Raw genomic sequence first — 23681 nt, forward strand, 5'->3', positions numbered from 1 at the left:
AACCAACGATTATTATCCCTCGTTTGTCTCTCGCCCTAAACCGAGAAGACCCAATAAAAAAACTCCTTCCACCCATGGGTGTCTATTATACCTACCACAAAGGCCATAAATTTGGCCACTTATGATGGGTTTATTCTCAGAAATTGCAATCTACATAAATTTCGCCTTGAGACTTGAAAACACCAGCAAGTTTTGGCGTGCTTTCGTTTGTTTTGTATTTGTTATTACATTAGAATATAATGTACACCCAGATACCCACTTCTCAAGCATGGCACTATTATAGGAAGAAATCGCATTGAAGGTAGACGGAAGAATTCCGTAAAAGTAACGATTTTACCATATAAAGCGGGCTAAACAGTCCTACAGAAGAATAAGTGAGTTTTTTCAGAATTCGTGAGCGCAGGGAAATGAATATTTAGATTACCATCTTTGTCGGCTTGGCCTACATTAACGCACTTTTGTTTTGTTCTCAGATGGTTCAGCGTTTTTGACTGCCATTATGTAAGGAGTAACGGAAATTTAACTGTTTTTTTACTTGAACTAAGACGCATTTGAACTTTGAAGCTTTTGACTGGAAAGTGAATAGATGGTGTTAATTGATGATAGATCTCCTTTTTCATTTAATAGTCCTGACCATTAACAGCCCATTTGTCCAAAAACACTGCTGAATAAAAATAAAAGTAAAAATTCGAGTTATTCACAAAGGCCGGGACAGCTTTAATAGGACCGGTAATTTAAAAATGAACCCGAACACGCGCTGAGCGACTTCAAAATGATGTTAACACATATAGGGCCCTTATCTTCATGAGCAGGTAGACATGTCACTTTTTCTTTGCTTGAATTAAGGCATCATGTACACAAAACGCCTTTTGACGCACTCTCGCATTATCAAGATCGTTAACCCACTAGGGCTTAAGCATGAAATCATTAACGTTTCTTTCGGCTTTATACAAGAGTCTCCTCAGTGCTTCACGACTATGAGTGTATTGAAAAATTGCCCTTTAACGAGTAAACGATGCTTTTTAATTATTATCGTTACTATAAACGGAATGTGCAAACTTAAATTTCTTGTCTATAAAATTGAATGGCTAGGTTTGATGGTGACAACTATTTGAGGCACGTAAGATCATAAAAGGTGGAATTTTTATGCATCTTTTGATGATGGATGGCTGTATGAAACGTTAAAGTTTATTGCTTCAATGACGTTTTATATTGCATTGTAAATGCGGTGAGAAAATTATACTGTAACGAGCAAGAAGTGGAAATCCGTAGTAGAAATAAAGATTTTACCTGCTTACACCAATTATTTGTATCATGATGCTTGAAAATATTAGTTATAGGCGCATGTATTATAATTGACTTTTTATGCGCGCTGCAGCATGCATAAAACTAGTCTTTATGATCGTGTATGGTTATTAGGCAAATAATATTATAGACATTTTAGTTTCATTTTGACAAATTCATAACACATTTGAACACCTGAAAGCGTCATGTAGTTGCATTTGTATATTTCTGTTTTTCTTCTTATTTAGTGCTTTTGTGGTCAATTTAGTTCAGCTTATATTTTTGCTTTTAGTGAACTACGAATACTAGCATTTTTTAAGTAACTGATTTTTTTTTGTTTGAAGGTCAAACGCAAGACCTAACCCAAGCCTAATAGAAGTTTAAGGGAATTAACCGTTGAAAGCCTCTTTGTTATCTTTAGAAGGAACTGAGTTCCTACTCCGCCATTTCTATCTTTCAAAATCTCCACTGTTTAAGGTAAATTCAAGATGAAGTGGATCGATAACATTAAACAGGGCGATTCCCTACATGGCAGACATATGGCAATTTATCTTTATAAAGTAAATTGTTACGACAAGGATAAGTGGCCCACTATTAACGCTGATGCAGAACAGTTTTCAGTCATTTATCAGGAAATGGTTTTATCGAAACGGGAATTTTTCAAGTCTATTAATATTTGTTAAGAATGGCAGGACAAATAAGGAGGCTGCAATTTGACAAACGTACATAGGACCACGCCTCACTATAACTTTGCAGTGGGTGTCCCAAATGATGTTGTATAAAACATCATGTCCTTTCGAAGGATATGGAAATTTAACAAACTTAAAGGATTTATAATATCGAATCGTTCCTTTCGGAAAATGATGAAGTTTCCTGGATGGATGGCACAAAGGGCGGGCAAAAAATCATCGTAATAATTATTTGAAATGACACGAATATTAATAGAAACGATTTATAGTTGAGAGCAGTGTGGGGACATTTCTAGAAATTTTTAACCATCTGTTTTAATCAGATTCAAACTCTTTCGCCAATAAAAGATAACCACTAAAAAATCATAAACAAAGAATACTTAGGGGCATAAAATATGAGATTATGAATCAATATTCGTGATTAATTTTTAAGAAGAAACAGTGCTAAAAATTTTGACAATCTACAAGATTACATGCTTAACAAGAAGTCCACATTACAACACCATCACCGTAACCTGGTTTTTAAAAGTCATCGCGATTAAATATTCGTCGTAGCCTCTACAAGAGAAAAGAGAAAGTGATGTTATCCTAATATGGATCATTAAAAATTTCTCTTGCAAAAAACCTGAAAGCTTCCGCAGTGAGCAAATTACAACGCACTTGGTGATAAGAGAAATGTTTATTTCCTGCCAAGACAATGTAAATCAAGTTTCCTTACGATAAATCCTTGTAATAATGTAAACGTTATATTTTGACTGAAATCGATTAAGTGTATACGTCACCAATGCTTAAATATTACTTAATGAATTAGTGAAAGGTTCCAGTGGACTACAATAACACGTCGGTCTATAGCAACAACCATGTGGTTCGCACACAGGCAAGGCCGACAGCGGTATATGTCTCGCAGAAGAATATATTTCTTACTTTTACTTAAATTTAAACAAAACTTCAAACAAAGAACTAACTAGTTCAGCAAGATTTAATATATCCTCAAAGATTTTTTTTCCCCAATCACGTCGCTTGCCTCATTTAAGACAGTCCTCATTATTTTGATTTGAAGACATGGAGTGTAATTCTTATTTTCTATTCCAGCGAAAATGAAGATAATTCTTCCGCTAGTCGTTTGGACATGGCTACACTTCGTAACAACAACGGTAAGTGTCAATTATTATTTTCTTTTATAGTAAATGAGGCAGTGGGTTGTTTAATCCGTGAATTGTTTTATCCGGGTTTTGAGAATGATTGAAGAAACTGTAATGCAAAATCTAAATATGCGTGAGTAGGTTTCAGAGACTACTTATCTTTCCAGGCTAGGTAAATACGTGCTTTATTTTGTGTCATGAAGTTAAAACGTGGTTACTACGATGCAAGATGCACATGGAAGATTATTGAAAATGACCTTAAAAATGTGATTCTACTAGAGTATTCCAAACTGTCACATCTCATAAATTAGTCCTGATAGAAGAATAAATAAAAGTATTAAAATACTTTCTAAACTTTTTAAACTGTAATTTTTTTTCTATATTTTTGATCACTTAACGGAACTTAACGTAACGTAACTTCACGTATCACGTAACGCCTTACTCTTCACGTGTCGATTGACTACGGGAAGTTAATTTAGTTTTTCAATATCTTGTTAAAGTGTGCGTACAGGCGTTATGCAGGTTGAAAATAATTGTTTCTCTTGGAAACTTCTCCAAGAAATCAGGTCCTTACTCACAGTTCTGCTATCACCTTCTATGCACCTGATTAACAACTTGATTGAATGAAGACAAAGAAATAAACAGCTGATTAAAGATCTGCGTGTCTTGTCGGCTTACTTTTTATTAGTAACGCCACTGATTCTACTTGAAACGTTTACTCGCTACTAGAACAGAACCCTACAAAAACTGAACCCCAGCATAATAACATACGTTATTTAGACGTTAATGAAAGACTTTATGACGTAAAGCGGGTAATAAAAACGAAATTAATTTCTCGTAATTGCGGTATGCGAAATTTCTTTAATTATAAACAACTCAGATTTAATGCCCATCTCTATATATCTCCAGATCAAAAGCTCAAATGGTACAATTACCCTCTCTTACCGAGATATTTGCAGTCATAATTTATAAACGTTTTTTTTGCGCTAGTCGTTGTCCTTGATCTTTAGACTTCATGATGACTCTTAAGCGGTTTATGATACTTCATATTATAAGGTCTTTTTTTACCTTTTTCCCTTGCTTTCAGCAGGGTGTGTGTGGCATTATTTTCCCATTAAATATCTACTTTATCTCATCCATTTGTGGTTAGCGTCTCTTCGCCATGCACCTTAAGAATAGTTTACAATACTTCATTTAGACACTCAAGGCACCCTTCTTTTCATAAAGGATAACTACCTGCGCTTAATGCGAATATTTCAAACTACTGACGACTTTGGAAGAATATTTCGATGCATATGGATAAGCTACGCAATGATGTTCCTCAATTTTATCATTTCGATGAAAACTACACTCCTGATTAAGCTACCCGAACTAATCTGGGAATGGATTTTCTGGCATTAAGACTTTTAGCTTTATCATTATATTTTAAATTAAAATCAATTTTTTCAGTTTTTCCTGAAGAATAAATTGTAAAATCAGAGAGAAGCTAGCTACGAACTACAAGCTACGAGCTTTTTCTTTTAAGTTTCTACTATCTATTGCTTCTATTTTTTGCCAGTAATTATTTCCAAGAAAGAAATAGCGTTTACAACTCTCAATCATCTAGATGTTTCTCATGACGCTCTTCACACTTTTTCACAACATCAATGCTCAATTGCCTTATGCTAATTAACTGCATCGGTTTTAATTACGTGCTACCAGCAACAGGTTACAAGAGAAGAGTATTCCGTCAGATTCAGTGACTAAGGTGAATCCTCACACCTAACAAAAAAGGAGGAAAGTGGTCATTGGTTCAGGTTAGTGACCCACTTGACATGGTGTATGCATCGAATTACATCTTGATCGAAACCAAAAGTGTTCCTTTATTGCATTATTATGGTCTGGGTAAGTGGAACATGGCTTTTACATTAACAATTAAGTGAATTATCGGAAAGATGGCCAATTGAAAGGAAACGTATACGTTTGAAGATGAAATTTGAAATTTTGTTGGAGAAGTAGGGTGGTCAGGTCAGTGCTCCGAATTTTTTTGTATTTACTTACTTTTGATTAGCAATTAAGTACAGAATATCCCTAAAGTGTTGATAAGTTAATTAAGGGGGTCCAAATGCCCAAAGAATGTCAAAAATGTTTGAATTGTGGAAACGTTTAGTAACAAAAACTCGATCTTAGTACTTGACCTTGTCGTTTGATTTGCTTTAGGTTGCATTGAGGACAAAATTTTTTCCTTTCTGAATGAAATATTTCAAAAACTTCTGCAATAAATAATTTCGCAGAAAGAATGTAAAATCATTCAAAATTTCATAATCTTGAGAGAACTGTTTAGCCTCATTTTCTCTTTAAAGCTTAAGTCTTAGATAAAGTAATTAATTAGATGAAATGAGATTCAAATGATGTAGCTTTGATTTCAGGATTTCCTGCTGCTGCACATGAAATATAAGAAATTAATGGAGAATTTAATCCTTTATGGATTTTCTTATGTATTTTATAACTGAGCTTTAGTAATATAAAAAAAATTGGAATTAAAATTGTAGTGAAATATCATAAACGTTCTTTAAATCTGATACTGCAAAAATTGGAAACGTACTAAACCCATATTTTTCATCTCAACAACTCCAATGAACAGTGATATGAAATACTAAGTTCGGATTCGTATTACATGCACCTATTTAGCTTTAAGTTTACAATCTCTAAAATTTCATTTTTAATCTTCAAAAATCGGGGGTGAATTAAACTAAGACTAGTTTTTGTTATCATGCCGAAATTTTTGCCTCAACTCAATTTAAACTCTGTCCAGGAATGCTACTGGGTGATGAGACGACTTCGGAAACTTCAGCACAAACGAGACAATATTCCCGAGATCGTTAAATAAAATGAGTACCACCTCCCTTTTAATATGACTGTTTGCAAACAGGGTAAATTAAATATTTAATTTATTATCGTTTTTTATTTTGATGAGACACTTTCTTTTTCTTATATTTTATGATTATCTTTCATTAGACGCTGATTTTGAAATTGGATCAGAAAATATATTATGAGAAAAATAAACGAAGATATAAAATTGCCCCCTCCATACATCTAACAGTGACCTGCACTTACCTTTAAATTATTATTATAGCAATTAGTATAAATATAGGGAGAGTGGAGAGATAAAGCTGCTAACATCCTTAACATATTGTCTCGGTTTGTTAAAAACTCAACAACTTCAAGGATTCAATAAAATATGTGGTCTAATAAATTTAGCCCTGTTATGAACAATAGCTATAAACGCCATGACCTGCAGGGGTTTATGTTCTTCTCCATTATTAATAACATGTTTGTGACTCATATACTAATTACTTGTAAAAAATCTTGGAAACTGGGAGAGTTTCGAATTAATGCGAAAAGACTTGAACCAGAGGCGCACACAGTTGACGCTAGAATCATAAAAAAATACAATATTAATTCCTCAAAAAAAAGTTTTAAAAATCTTCGAGTTTCGAATTAGTTTCAACTTGGAGTAGAGGCGTGCACAGTTCAGATCTGAAACACAAAAAAAATCAATATTAATGCCTGAAAAAAATCAATTTTAATTTCTCAAAAAAATTGAATATCAATTCCTAAAAAAAATCTTCAAAACAGTTTTGAATTCATTTCAGTTTAAGCCATAAACGAACACAATTAAGAACTGAAACTTAAAAATATCAAAATAATTCCTGAAAAGAAATGTTTAATCCTCGAAACAGATCAAGTTGCGATATCTTTCTTTGGCCATGCCCAAAGATAGCCCTAAGTACCCTCCAGAATAGCCAAAATTGGCAAATAATTTCAACTGGAATTCTAATCACGTTTGTTTTCATTGACTTGACAAAACTTAACTATAAACCACAAGAAATAACAATCAGAACTCACCCCGAGCGCCAAAAGCATACACCAGTTTTACGTTAATATGCACTTTCACTTATAAAATAATATTAAACGACACCCACCTTCACTCACTAAGTCATGGATACAGTAATGACGTACCTCACGATTCTTTAAAATAAGAGAAAATCTGATTATGGCGATTATTAGTGCAATGCACATTACGAACATCCCATTTACTGCCGCGCTAACATTCAAGTGAATCACTTACTAAGTGATATTGGTACGAAAACGTACAAAAAATTTACCACATGTCTTTTGTAAAGGTATGACTAATCGATCTTAATAGCGATACTCGATAGGAAATAACATACGATGTTTCTAGATTTAGTAAAGCGGGAGACAAGTTCCAAATTAAAGGCAATAATTTCACTATGCGAAACAGATCTACAAAACTATTTTTCATCTTTCAGATATTTAAAAAATATCGAAGTTTTAGTCGTTAATTATGTATGAAGAAATTATGAAACAGAATGCCATAGATCGAGCAAATGAATGAATCAAAAAGAGCAAGATTCAAAATCTAGATGAAAACGAGAGAAGCGATTTTTTAAAGATTTTCAAAATTTCGTGAATATACGAAACGAGCCTATGCTATATTGAAATAAAACTTACGCAATGTGTTAATTTACGTCGCAAACAAATTTTTTAATTTAATTTCCAGGTAATTTTTATCTTTTATTATACAAGGTGTCTGGTAGAGTATCTGTGATGACACCACTCGAATTAATCATCAACGAGTATCAGACAATACCAGTACGAAAACATAGAAAAAACTTTTCAATTTGTCTTTTTCAAAGGGACCAGTTCGTAGGGCAAACGATGACACTGATACAATCACCTACAAACATTTAAATAACTTTACAGCCTTTTTTACAGCTCATTGGTCTAAAGATGGTTATGATATGCGATAAGTATAAAACATAAAAAGTATTTGTGCTCGCTGGGAGTTATACTGGAAGGAATATATTTCTAGGCGAAAATCAAAGACTTTTATTATGACTACTATTTGTGAACTGAAAGAATCCATAGCACTTATTTTATTCTGATGTATGTACCATTTGGTATCCACTTGAAAAATAGCGGAGAGAGAGAGAGAGAGAGAGAGAGAGAGAGAGAGAGAGAGAGAGAGAGAGAGAGGGAGAGAGAGAGAGAGAGAGAGAGGGAGAGAGAGAGAGAGAGAGAGAGAGAGAGAGAGAAAGATTTCCCATTTTAAATTATCATGTTATTCTAACGAATTACGTATTGGAACTTCAATTTTCAAAGTTGTTAGAGCTGCCCATAGAATAAAAGTACCTTCCTTATTATTAAAGAAACCATAAAAAATTGAACCGATTTAATGCAATTACATTAAAATATCGTAGCAAAATTTTCTTATTATAACCCATATAAGGTAGTCACCACTTAAGCTAACGAGGATCGCTATCGCCATCATGTCCTAAAGCCATACCGAACACCGTTTGACAAGGCGGATAAAGCATCGCTAAGCTAAATAGCTATTATTTTAGATCCCCCATAGCGATTGAGTGTCAAAAGAAAAGCCCATACCATCTGTAAACACCGAGGAAACAAATGCGATGGTCAATAATAACGATATACCATCTACGTTTGCCAATATCGTCGTCGTTAGGCATTGATGGGATAAAATATGGGTGGAAATGAGGAGTTTTGCTCGCAGTCAGAAACAAGCTCATATAAATCTATAAAGGCATATTAGATGTGAGATATTATCGTGGCCTCGCCAATAACCCATAACTAACAGTTTCTTAATCGCCCATGTTACGAAACGGACGTGCGAAATGCTGCATTTAGCCTGCCAGAAAAGGAAGATACGGGCCACAGGCGCAGGAAAACCATATCTTAGGTTGGATATATTGATTTTTTTTCAACATCAGGATGCATTAATTCCATTGAAACGTCAAGTTTCTCCACTACCGTACAATTATGCCATCTTGCCAGCACCATAAATTTCTTTGGTGCCTTTTGCATAAGTATTGCTGCGGTTCATCTCCAGTAGATCCTCTTCACTATCGAAGCAGCACATAAAAAGCATCACATCACAAACGAAAGCGAAATTCTCGATGATCGAAATTGGTCACGAAACTTCGTCCATTTCACTTGGTAAATACGCCACTCGAAATTCGTTTTCTTTTGACAAACAATGGCGTATTCAATGTGCTACGCCCACTGTACAAGGCAGTGTATGGGTAGGATTATGAGTTATTGAATCACCAGATGGAGGTTACCAATAGCGACATTCTTCTGGCGAGTTTACTAATATGGTTCAAGCGCGCAACGAAAGGAATTAGTTAATTCACTAACCTAGATAGTGACATAGTAGATGAAGACTTATTGGGAATGCAAATTAATTCAGCGTACAAGATCATTGAAGTTTAATATTTATGCAAAATTGAGATGCAGAACAGAGAGTCCTTATTTACCTATTAATCCGTTAAGGAATCTTATGCGTGGAGATTATTTGGATAAAATGGAGCTTTTTACTCTGAAGGAGGAAGTAAAGTTTCGAATGTGGAGGGTATGGAGATTTGCCAAGACAATGGAATGAACACACCTCAAATGCTAATCTACTAACTTCACTTCCAGTTAAAATACAATTTTATTTATGAAAAATCAAATATCAATCAAAATCAAAAGTAAGAGTTTTTAACTACTTTTTTATCTTTAAAATTAACCTGATTACATCCGTTTACCACCTAATGCTTCCCCCAACATGCCAAGATTCAGAGTGCTTCTCAGGTCCCCTGAACACTTTCCCATATCCCGCCTCAAAGTCATGGTTCTTTCCATGGTTTTGAATACCGACGTTACCCCTGGTATTGCCCCTTTGGTCCCTGCTTAAGTCAGGCTTAACTTCCCATCCTGAATCCTTTCTGGCGGGTTGAACTTTTTGTCCTGAGTTCGGATTGTGATTCTCGACGAATCTTCGCACTCGGATGATTTTTCCAGGGTTTTTGAGGTTGTATGTAGGAAGAATGATTCGAGGTAGCTGTGTGGGTCTGTAGGTGGGCAGGATTACCTTGGGGGAGTAATATTTGGGTTCTGGAAGAGCGCTTACATAGAAAAGAGTTAAGGTGAGGAGAATGAGGGTGGAGTATAGGAGGGCCATCTAGGGATATGGGAGAAATATTATTTGTAAAAATTAAGAAAAATTGTAATCTTATACTTACGGCTTTTCTGTTAATGCAGTGGTCTCTATGCCACCAGATTGTATTGTGGTACTGGTGATAATTGCCTTAGTCTCTGAATTTATATGTACCCAAACACTGTACTTCACATTTCCCTCAAAAGACGGTATTTTATTTTTTCTTCGAGTTTATTGCGCTGCGTTTACGACTCGGTGATAAATTTGCTTGAAAGCAATTATATGAAGATAACAATGTCTATATTCGGATCGTTGTTCAGGTCACAAGTCATGAGTAATAAACTTATTGTAGATATATCAGAGTCATAACAAACAATAATGGTTTTACGTAAATAATAGGGGAATTACAGTATTTGAATTGGCATTACTAGGATCTTTAAAAAGATGTTACGAAGATTACAAATTTAATTTTTAAGAAATGTATGCAAATTATCCCATATTCGCTGCCAATAAAAATTTAATTTAGCGTTCAAATCACTAAACTTCGCCTTGAAATATGAACACATGTTTTGCTGACGATGTACGCTGGGTACTACCTGGATGTGTGGGAACTGACGTCCTTCGGAGTAGCACCCAACCAGGCTATATATGGAGCGAACCAAGAAACTAGTCGAAGAGATCGCTGTTTTATGTAATGACTCGAAATAGATAATAAAATTACACAATTTTAGTGTAAACCATGCATAATTTTAAACACTATAATAATTTTGATCTGCAATTTTGTCATTGCATCGTTCATGTTATACGATATAATTTATCCTAATTAGGTGAGGGATCGTTTAGAAATTTTATAGCCCCATGAATTATGTATTGCAATAATAAATTTTCAGTAAAGAGGAGAAACTAAATCAGAGGAAACAACTCGCATGATTCAATATGCTCGCCATTAAACTCAAATAGCCTTGCAAGGCTCTTCCTGGTGTATAAATATTTAGAATAAGAAAACTTATAAATTATCAACCACCACCGACGATCCACGCTTTAAATGCGCGAGATTCCACCATCTTAATTATTGCAAATATTTATTGCTTCCTTTCGATCTTCAGAGATCTTTCGCCCAGAGAGCCACTTAATATGGGGAAAAGGTACTTTCGAGGAAGTATTATCGTATAAATCAAATAAAGCTAAGTTCCATGAACTTCCTAGAGCTCAATCTGCGTTGTTATGTTAATTTTAAACGCAGTGCTCAAAGCTAGTGGAACCTGACTCATCGGCATAATGGGGATATTTTTTAATTCGTATAATAGTAATAGATAACAGAGTCTGTACTTGAAAAAAGCTATACAAGATGTTTCTTTTAAAGTGACACAAGCGATTATTACGCCAAATTTAAAATAAAAAAAAGTTTCAAATAAACATTGCTTGTTATGAAAGGGAACGTTCAACGCACATAAGTCAATTTTTACTCAAGGTCATTTAAAGGACATTTCAAAGCCAACTTGGTTTTTTAAATGAAACACCAATTTTTTTGGTAAATTTGCAAAGAGTTTAAAAAAATGAAGTGTTTTTTTTTGAAAAAGTAATTTTTTAAAACTCCTTTTCTAGATATCAACAAAAATTAAAGTGGCACATTTAAAATCACATGTGAGTTAAAATACGAAAAAAACTTTATTAATGGAAAATTAAAATTCACAGATTCTAAAAGTTAATCTAAAATCACAGTAAAAATTATTTTTAAACATTTATCAGTGGAACAAAAAAGCCATATTTTCATTAAATACATATACGCGTTTCCTTTTTTTGAGTATCAGTGTCTCGATGCAGAATGTCAACATGTTGAGCATTTGTTCAATTGATAAATGTTTTAAAATAATTTTTACTATGATTGTGGGTTAATTTTTAGAATCTGTAAATTTTTATTTTCTATTAATAAAGTTTTTTCATAATTTAAGTCATGTGTTATTTTAAATCTGCTACTTAAATTTTTATTGATATCTGGAAAACAAGAAGTTTTAGAAAAAACTTTTCCAGCAGAAAGTATATTATTTTTTAAGCTTTTTGCAAATTTACCAAAAAAAATGGACATTTCATTAAAAGAAGTTGACCTTGAAAATTTTTTTAATGATTGAGTAAAAATTTGCTTATGTGCGTTGAACATCTCCTTTCATGACAAGGAACGTTTGTTTAAAACTTGTTTTGCTTTTAATTCTGGGTTCGAAAATAACCGCTTTTGTCACTTTAAATGAAACACCCTGTATAGGCGAGTGAAGTAAACCAGGCATAAATGTAAAATTATAGGTATTAGAGTGGTATTAGCTAACTTTACCTTCAGGCAATAATAACTTGTCATTAGACCTCGTTGTAAAGTTCATTGTCATCACTTCGAGACTGGTAGGTATGGGAATGTTTAACCAAAAACCTGTGATATTCCATATATTTACATTAATTTAACAGTGATTCGATAAATTTGACTCATAAAACATGTACGAACTAATGCATTTGTGGGCTGCAGAGTCCGATAACGATCAGCGTCGGTAGATTTAATAATGACGATGCATCTTCGAACAATTATTTATTTTGATTGCAAAATAGGTCGCTTTGCCAAAGACAGCGACCAATTATGCGGCCCAACAAGTTTGGGCTTTACGATCAGAAATTTTGTGGTAGCAATGGAGCTTGTTGAGAAAGAGTTAAGTCACTTGATTTGATTGTCGATCAATCGACTTCGCAAGGAAGTGCACCGTTACCTTTGTGGTATTCGATTGTTGAAAATGGTGTTTGTAAGCCATATGCGTTTTCAACTGAATGTGTGCTGAAACCCAGATTTGAAAAATTAACATTTTATATTTTCTGTTAATTTAGCTTAAGTTTAAAATGTGTTTCAAACAGAGCACATCAAAAGCCGCATTAAAACTTGATTAAAATCTACTGAAAAAATAAAATACCCACATAATCGTCAGTTAAGCCCTTGAAAATTGCAATAAAACATTCCCCTTACTAAAGTGCCTATTTAATTTTTTCTTAAATTTGTATTTTAATGAAAATAAATGCTCGTATCGGCAAGTTAATTGCCTGCGATATGTCCTCATTGGTTAAACGTATCGCAATTGGCAAAAAGACATCCCATCAGTAGCAATTAAAGAACCACAACGGCTACTATTTAATGTATTATATCAATAGCTTGTTTTTCGATCGGATATTAGATAAACGGATAAACGAGCAGATTTATGTGCAATTTAATAAAGGATATGCGAAAGACAGCCAATAGATTGGGCCTATTATTCCATGGAAAAAGTTTCTCTTATGTGGTTGTTTTCTGCAAACATCCTGGCATTTCTTGCATTTTTAATCGGTACAACATCAGTATTTGCTGATTTGATCTAAAAACCTAATTACGAAATAATAATAATTAATAATCTATTTGCATAAGAATCAGATCTTGAACAGTGGCGTCTCGCAAAAAAATCTGGAGCAACGAGAGCCACACTCCTGAAAAAACGTGTTTCCTAAAAACGCATAGACTCACCGCTGTTAGGAAAGGCATGCTATTATGAGACACCCAGTATATGGGCATCAAGATCGGGTATTTTTACAATAGACCTTTGATATTTTGGGCGAGGAACAAAGAGAAGTACTTCATCAAGACCTGCGTATACTATAAGTATATACTACAGTATATAATACTATAAGTTTTTAATACATCTTATGTAGTTGAACCAATACCAAATTTAGCTTGAAAGAATGATTTAAATGCGTGAACTTCATTCTTTTCATTACCTGAGGGTGCAGGATTAAAAAGCTGAAGATTTTCCACCTCGTGTGGAGTTCCGTCACTGGATTTTCAATCGCCAGCATACCTGCAATAAAATACTATGGTCCTATGGGGCAACATTTACAAAAAACAAGGCTTTTAATAGATACTATTAATTTTTGGGCATTTGAAATTCTGAGATTTTTTTAGAAGCACAAACTTCCAAAACAACTTTTCTATTAACGCATGGGCAAACATTTTACGAGATTCGTTAATAGAACCTATAGTTTCTCCACATAGATTGAACGTACAAAATTATATCACTTTTCTCCAGAATGATTTGACGAATTTATTAGAAGTGGTACTTATTCGAGTACGATTGAACGTGTACTTTCAACACGATGGGGCACCAGCTCATTTTAGCCCACACGTTCGATAGTTGCTAAATCAAAATTATAACAATAAATGGATAGCGAGAGACCAGCGTGGACCCATAAACGATCACTCATTATATATGTATGTATAATAGTCCAATGACCTGATTCAAATCCCTTGGGCTATTAACTATGAGGTAAAATGTCAAGTATTATTTATGCCACCGAAATAGATGCCGAAGAAAAACTTCTAAGGCGGAAAAATTATACTGCCAATAGTATAATATTAAGAGCAATCAGTTTGAAATTTTTCGTGCGTTTTTAAACATGAGAAAACGAGCCAAATTCTGCATTCAAGAAAATGGAAATTTGTTTAAACATTTATTTATATAAGTGGTTTAGTTAGTATTCTGTTTAGCTTTATTTTGTGTTTCGTAATTGTAGTTTAATAAAAATATTTAATAAAAATAATCAATTATTGCATAAAAATATCAAACTGCCAATTAAACAACTAGATTTTGTTTCAAAACCTGTTTCAATGTTTTGCTGAAAATAATATGAAATGTATGCAGAACATTAAATTACATTTTTCTTAAGAACGGCGACAGTTAGAAATATTATTCAAGGTAAAAAGATGTTATTCAAAGTAAAAAACTCTAGGTTTACGTAACTTTTGCAAAAAAATATAAAGATCACATCCACTAAAAAAATATGACTGTTTTTGTAACACAAATTCTCTCAATGACGAACTTATGATACAGTTTTAACAACTTTGATAAGTTATTTGGATTGAGCACCTCAAAATTGTGAGAATACCAAAATCTCATACATTTATGTTAATTAGTTTAGGAGTTATTTAACCAAAACTATCTCATTGCGACTCCCTTCAAGGGGCCGTACCTGTTAAGGGACGCTTCAGGACATATGTTTACCAATTTGATATTATTTTTGTACGTAAATTACGTTGTTTAAGGCTTAGCAGTTAATTATGGGACTCCCTGGCACATATACCGGGTGTTCCAAATCCGACGTGCTATAATATCATTACCATCTCTTAAACGCTAAGAATTAGAGGGTTGGTTACATTTTAAAAAATGTGCCAAATGTAATACTCTTTCAAAAACTGAAAACAATGTTGCCAAATGATTTTTAGATATTTTTTTAAAAATAAAACGTCAAAAATTTCTATCATGTAATACATAATTGTAGAGGTTACTTAGGACTTTTAAAAATCAGCCAAAAAATATACAGACCCGTATTTAAAAAGCTTAAGTTGCCGTCATATCTCAAAAACTAAGCAATATTTAAAATTTATAAATTTACTGGTTTGTAGACATAAGAGAACTATAAAATTTTTGTATCAAACATACTAAGAAACCTTTAATTTTCGATTTATTTAGAAAATTATATTTAGCCAAATGTGAGTTTTTCCATAACAACTTGGAAACTAAAAATCATTTAGTAACATTGTTTTCAGTTCTCGAAGGAGTATTAACATGGCACATTTCTTTTTTTTTAATTTACCTGATCCGGTAATCTTAAACGTTTAAAAGATAGTATGGAGCAAAACATTCAACAAACTTTAAACTTCAAGTATCTCAAGAAGTAATGGCCATAAGGACTTGTACCAGCATACCTTTTTTCAGAAAACATGTAGGAAAAGACCAATTTAGGCATAAATATATTTTATACCGGGTGATAAAAGTTATGCTCTTGAAGAATGGTATGAAGTATTTTTTCTCTTTTTTAATCTTCACTTTAACGTTCCGTATTTGAAAACCGTTCACTTTTGGACCAAGGTAAATTGGGTTAAATCGTTATGTTTTCTCCTTACAAATCCGTGGTAGAATTTTGTACAGAGCTTTTAGAGACACCCTGTAAATAAGTGTCTGGAGGAAGCGCATAACTCGAAGCAATTACGAACACGATTACTAATATCCAATAATGTACCTAAGAAAATGTGAAGAATAAGAAGAAATCGTATTCTTGGTATATATCGCGTCTCGAGGGCTGCACATAGAACTGCCTCATTAAAGCTCGGAAAATACTCTTCTGAAGTTACTTTCATTGTTATTAATCGGCGTTTAAAAATAATCTTTCACCTAGGAACGTAAAAGAATTTCCTTCTAGCTCGAAGCCGGAGACTCACGTACTCTAACTTCCTGTTTGTCGGCCATTGTGTTGCAATGTCAATGACGCCTTGCCTGCTCATGAGGCACTAAATCAATAGGTTCAATACCTGCCAATAAGTACACCAGTTTATCGACTAGAACTAAAACCATCAGTAAATCAACGACCACCTCCCCAAGGAAAATTCCTGCGTGAAGAACTGTGTCATTTGAAGAACTAACACCGTTTTTTAGCTCACTCATCGCAATAAAACACTACGTTTAATTGTAGGTTATTGAGTAGTAATAGTAAACGTTATGTAAGCGTTAAATATTAATAATTGGTGTATGGCACGAAATGGTTATTTCAATAAAGCGCTTTACCTAACGGAGCCAGTTGAAAAGTAAAAGCCAATCATCATTAGGCTTTTAATAGATGCTTGATGTTTTAATGGGCGTTCATTTGTTCAAAGGTGATATGAAAAACCTAGATTTCTGTTGAATGATTAAACGTATGGGCATCATGGATAAACCGTTATATTGGACTAAAAATGTTTTTCAAAGCTATCCGACAGAACCCCCCTCAACCGTCCTAAAGCATTCTAACAGTTACTAAAAGCAAAATTTCGCAGGTACAGACTGGTAACGAAGAAGATTAAGAATTGAAAGGAATGATTGATGAATTAATGCTAAATGCGTAATCACACTTTCTTGAAGACGTCCCGGTCAGTGTTGCCGCACTGCAATGATCACAGCTGCACCACTTTACTGAAAACAGCCACTTTAAAGCTCAGTTTGAAGATTTAATTTCCCATTTATTGCTAGTTACCACCATTACATATTATTACAACAAATTAATATGGTCTGTAATGGTCATGTTGCGCCTTAATGCAGCATTAGTTGATATTAAAAAGACGACCGATAATATTAGTATTAATAGCCTTAAATCTTTGGTCAATTATCTGGAAGTACAGTCGAACGCGTATGCCATAAATTTTGTTACGTTATGTAATATGTAGAAATCCCATGCGACCTCAAGTTTTCCTTATTTCAGGTAGCTAAACTGGGCAATACAACCGAATCTTAATTAGTGATATGCGAAGTTACACACCGATCTGTAAAGCGTCTCATCGCAAAAACAATTACTTAAGTCTTCGTATTGGTCGATGATCTCAACCTGACCACTGGCCATAATTTATTTATAGTCGAAATCCTGTTAGAAAAATAGATTCAGTACGGTTACCTGTGACTAAGCTTACGCTTAGCCAGCTGTAGAGTAATTTATACCTTAAGCAGTACCACAGTACGTCCAACTTGTCAGTTCATTAATATTCCGAGGAGCCGATATTGCATTGTTCGTATTTAGAATGTGAACAGTCCGCGTTGAATTTTAACGTTTCTTTCATTCATATTCAAATGTGGTTTTTTAAGGCGAACACTTCTTCAGCTAAACCAACGTCGTATTAAGAATTATGCGAATTCGTCAAAGTTCTCGAGTACTCTTAGACTTGATGACCGTCACTCTACAATATAATTAAACAAACGAAATTCAAATCAGAAACGCCTAATTATATTATGGAGTGAGTCGGTCAACAAACTTTCTGCTCGGTGACATTCTTAACAACCATTACTGTTACAGATGGTTTTCCTCGTTTAAGAAACCTGCTAGATATAACTAGAGATAATACAGATTGGGATGGTTTTGCTCTGGCACCTCTGAATATGGGCGGTTTTGTTTGGGTACTTCACAACATGGGCCGATACAGTCTCTGATAAGCTCGTTAGGGTCAGGTGACTAAGTTATGAGAAGGATGAGAGCGGGACATTAATTTTCATTATCTTTTTGAATTAAGATGAAATATGAAATTTAGGGTCATGAGTCGAACTTTTGCCCAAGTACGGTTAGCGCTCGAGAGGGGCCAAGCTATTTATTTGGAAATGTTTTAGTTCTCTCTAAAAATTAAGAAAGAGACGAGATTTAAAAAGCCCGTAGAAAATCAACCATGACGTCAATATCTTCCCTGGTGTGATGAAGTTCGTTCCAGTAAACCACTCCAGCAACCAGTTGATATAGACCTTGGCTCAGTTAAGTTGAATTTTTTTCGTTGACCAGAATTTTCTGCATTCATCTCATGTATTTTTTTGGAAAGTTAGTTTCTAATGACTACCTCTTGTAAAAGTAAATTTGAGTCTTTTTCGAGTAAAATGCATAATTTTTTCTCTGTTGGGTATCGATCGATCTCTTTTTTCCTATTCACAACAAAGCTGAACAAACACTAATGAAACAAACTTGGCCGTAAAATATCAGGCAGTAAAATTATTATTTTACAGCCTAGGCATCAAAAATGACACTTTACGGTCTCTTTTGTATCATCAAAACACATTTTTTTATTAATTAAAGAAAAAATAAATTTACGTCCGTCCTTCAACATTCAATCATTGTTACTTTCATAGTAAACCCATAATTGTATGTTATCTGCTTTATCTACTCTTTATTGTTTTATTGTACTAAGACCATAATGAATCAATTTGTAGCAGCAAACGGTATCATAAAGAACTCTCTCTAGTCAAATCCGAGCGAAATTAGTGTGCAATAAAACTTCTTACCAAACACTGCTTTCAACTCGTAAATGCATCCGTTGCGGCCACTTTACCGCACATTTGCAGAAAAACCAATTTATTGAAACCTACTTGAGTTAACTGTATAATCATCGATGTTTTCCATGAATAGTGAAAATAAAAGTATTCCATGTTTAGCATAACTACTTGTATGATTAGGGTAACTACGCAGGCAAGATCAATGAAGATCCAGGTTAACGGAATTGCTGTGTTCCTTTCAATAAGTGAGTTAATGAAGTTTTATGAAGGTATTTACTCGTGTTTTAGTTGAAAGTGAATTTTGGAAGCCGATAAAAACTACTCGTGGCTTTGTTGAAAAAGTTGAAAACTTTTCCAATTTCAAGCCTCAAGTGAATAAGTAAATATACAAAATTAATTTCAGCTTCGTTTCAGCACCTCGCTCCTCTGAAATTTTAAAAAATGTCTGATTTGCGAAGACCGGAAAAAATAGAATTGGTCGGTTCCTCTATTGTATTAATAATGTAGGTTTAAAATGTGACAAACCGCCGTCAAGTCGCTTGAACTTAACTGATCTTTAATTTCACTTACTTTTGCTCAATATTCGCTTGATTCTCTATCTAGTTTAAAACCGGAAAATTTCGTCAAATTTTTTCTACTTAGTCGCGGTCGCCCTTCTCCGTCGTATTCAGCAACGTGCAACGCTTGAACTGCCTTTAGCTTAGAATTTTTTATATTCTGTGAAATTTTCTCGATATCTCCTAAAGTAGTTATAATTAGGTATGAGAATCACTATCAGCTTGAATATTCAGAAATAATATACAGCACACTTTGCTACTTACGTCGAATCAATAGCAAACGATTATTTGTTAGTAAAAGTCGAGAGGCAATTAGAACTTACAATAACAATTAAATCTACTAACATATAATTTAAATCTAAAAATATAGTGGGGTTAACCAATATACTTTTCTACTCTACATCTCACTTACGGAGAAAGTTGCTACCATCAATGTAGCCTCAATTCGCGACTAGCTTCGTCGTTACCATCGTCGTCGTTGTCAACCTCAATCCTGGAGTCAACGGCTTGGTTCTTCGTCGTTGTCATTGTAACCATCCAACTGCGCTCCTTGGTATGTAGACACTTGATTTCGTCATTTTGCTCTTTCACCAGTTCCCGGATCTCATCTGGTGCCTCCCTTTGCTCACTGTTATCCCTTTTGTCTCTTATCCCGGACAAGCCCCTAAAAATATAGGGTTTTCCATCATTATATCAAATCCTAGACAACGATAGAAAAACCTACAATAATTACTACTCACCTTCACATTCTTCTCTATAAGATGCTGTGGTGTTCTCTTGGTATCCAATGCTTTTGCTGATATGCTGTGATCCAGCTGAACCATTTGTAAGCAATTTTGATCTTACTGAAAGCATTTTTTGGCAACTCATAAGTTTCAATTCTTTTATTCTTAACACGCGGTTTTTCTCGTTCTTCCGATAAGCTACGGAGGGCGCGCCAAAAAAATTTCCATAGTGGATTATGAGCAAAGAAGTATCATAATTTTTTGGTGGCACTCAACAATGTGATTCGAACAGGAATGATTCATAACATTCTCTATAGGCTTAAAGAAATTTTTACATACAAAAGACCTCGTTAAATTAACCTTTAGGGATATGTATGTGCTTCATAGTGTTGAATTTTCACTACTGTGAATGTCCACTCCATATTTACGATATTGGAAGAACTAGTAGAGTAGCGACTATCATGCCCCTACACTCTTTATATAGCAATTTACTCGATGTGCATAAATCGTACGAGCAGCATCAAAAACAAATCTATAAATGACATTACGAGGCATATATGGAGATCGCGTGAAAAGAGGAGTCATGCATACATTCATGCATACTCCTTCATGGAAAAACTCCAGCGTACCGGATTAAGATTAACGAGCACTGAAACGGAATGGAATTTACGTTTTATTTAATAATTGAAAGGAGATCCGAGATCAATTTACTTGCATTTGCTGGCAATGCAAAGTGTACAAGTTAGTATCCCTTAGAGCAGAAACTTTTTTTGCTGAGATGCAGCTGCATGATTTCCTCCTCCAATTTTTCCAATAATTTTACCCATTTTTTAGATAATTACAGTAGGAAATGGCCATTGGTTAATGATAGCATCTCTATGATCGGCTCATTCACTCATTCCCTATTTATCAGATAGTTTACTGATGAGTCATTTATCCTACTTCTCAATGGTAATTTGTTTTTTTCTGTTTAGAGAGAGGAATTTACGGGACCAGCCGTTTGCCCATTATCAAGAGAATTACCAGCGGAAGTTTGCATTAAACTATCATGTCCAAATCAGTATATTGATTTTCTTGCATTTCTTATAAACTTATCAGATTCCACCAGGAGACAGAAAAATGCTGGCTACACATTATAGTGGGCGTTTTAGTAAAGAGAAAAGTTTCAGATATTGGGTTTGCTTGTAAAACCCAGGATGTAATAGAAATTTCCCACAAAACAATGGTTCGTTACAAAGCTCAAATATTCCCAAAATTTTACTTATAAATTTCAAAACATTGTTTTACAAAGGAAGATATCTGAGGTGTAAGAAGAGATGTGAGGAGAAACTTCGTAAGCCACAAAATTAAAATGAATAAACACTGCAACAAATTTATGTCATTTATTACGTTTATACAATATTATGTTAAGCCTGTCCCAGCAGATCTTAATGCGCATAAATATGTAAAGTGTTGTCTTAATATCTCAAGAACCGAAGGAGCTGTGATAAAGGAACAGAACCTGAAATGAACATGGAATGTGATACCCGGTAGTCTCTTGCAGTACCTGCTGTGATTCAATAAATTACTGATTTTCTTAATGTATTTGTTGGAGCCGCCCTATATACTCTAGCCCTAATGAGACAAGGAGAAGTTAAACAGATGCTTCAGAAGTATCTACGAAAGTAAAACGAAGATTTGGTAAAGAGAGGATCTATTGGCGACATATTAAATATGAAATTTGTAGACTTATGGAACTATGAATTGATCCGTGACTCACTTTAGCATTAAGTGTCCGTCACACGTTTCTAAATGTGCCCTTCTTTAGACTAGGAAATCCGGCTTTAAATTATTCATAGCTTGAATTCAAAGTTTCAATACAAATCCGGAACGGCATAAACTGAGGAAGAGGATTCGAACCTAAATTCCCATTAGGCCTGTAGGAAAATTACAATTATTCTCACTACACAAAATAAGGACAAACCGAAGATAAATCTTCGACCAGCCATATTTAGTGCATCTAACTCGTTCTCATGTTATTAGCAAACTTGCCAATTTCCCCTTTCCCTAAATATCATCAATTAATAAATCTTAATGAGATGAGAGTCTCATTACCTTAACTGTGTAACATCCATAAATTAACCTGAATAGCTCGTAGGCATTAACTGAGGCAGCTCACACTGATAAAGTAATAATCTTTCCGTCAATGTAATCAGAAATTCTCTAGGCCTAAATGAACTATCATTAAGTAATTATTTTGGAAACAGCTATGTTTGAGCTGAAAGTATGAATAGCGGCAGCAGTCAGAAATTATGTATCCTGCCGTTGCGAATGAGGAAGCTTTTAGGAATTATCAATTTGTAACATGAGTGCTGTTGTGCTGTTTTCTGTGTTTGAATTGGTGTCTTGAATGCTATTGTGTGTGCATTGTATTTCAATAAAGATGTAAAAAATCTATCCTCGATTATGTCTGCCCTTCATGAAATATTATGATATTATGACTGTGGGTTTTTTGATTACTATCATCGAGCGGCGCTTGAGAAGTTAATCCCCTTTAATATTACTCGCTACTCATTCTTTGTATAGATCTAATGGACCTCCTTGTGTGTTTAAATTAAAGACGGACCCACCATCATTGCTCTCGCTTTTTTTTTTTTAATATAGACTCAGGCAACATGTACACGTCTAATAGGTGTACAAAAAGAAACTGAGCACTGAAGTCAGCCGCATTAAAAAACATACATAGACGCGTCCAATTGGTCCGCCGTTTTGAGCATGTGCGGCTTAGTCATTGCTCTTTGTATGATAAAAGTGTCAGTTGCCCTCGATCTGTCATTTAGTGCATAAAACGTGATTAAGAGATTGAGATTTCTAGGCAATATTTAAGAATATTAATGATGAGCGATTTTAAACTGAACAAAAATACTGCTGAATCTACAGAAACGATTAATCGGGCTTGAAGCGATAAAGTGGTTTAAGAAGTTTCATGAAGGAAATTTTTTGTCTTGAGGACGATCTACGTCCGGGTGTAGAAATAAGATCTAAGACGAAGAACTTCAACTTTTACTAAACGAAAATTCGTGCCAAACTGAAAAAAAAAACAGAACAGTTAGGATTGATTCAGCTCGTTTGGTTCTCCAGTTCGCTTGCATGTAATGGGAAAGATTCAAAAAAATATTCAAAATGGATTTCTATCGAATTAACCGAAAACAACCAAAATGAAATTTTCGACACAAAACTATTAATGGAGATAAAAAATGGATACTGTATGACAATCTTAATAGTAGAACATCAAGGGTTGATGCAAGTCAGGCATCAGCCATAAAACCGAACAAGAAAGTTTTACTATTTGCCTGGTGGAATTGGCAAGGAGCCATTTACTATGAGCTTCTGGCTCTGCTCAAACTATTATAACTGAACGTTTTCAGGTCTAAATGATTGACTTAAGTGAAGTTCTGGAAAAAAAAACAT

At 34.2% G+C, this 23681-nt stretch overlaps 1 protein-coding gene across 1 annotated transcript in view; it reads left to right on the forward strand.

Moving 5' to 3' along the window:
* The window catches only part of dpy (dumpy), a 155213-nt gene that overhangs the window by 15886 nt on the left and 115646 nt on the right, over positions 1-23681 (forward strand). The window contains exon 2 of the mRNA XM_066391702.1: positions 3066-3127. Within this exon, the coding sequence (XP_066247799.1) occupies positions 3066-3127 (62 nt within the window). The remainder of the gene's footprint in view (positions 1-3065; positions 3128-23681) is intronic.

Source organism: Euwallacea similis, chromosome 7, assembly GCF_039881205.1.
Source record: "Euwallacea similis isolate ESF13 chromosome 7, ESF131.1, whole genome shotgun sequence".
Classification (NCBI taxonomy): domain Eukaryota; kingdom Metazoa; phylum Arthropoda; class Insecta; order Coleoptera; family Curculionidae; genus Euwallacea; species Euwallacea similis.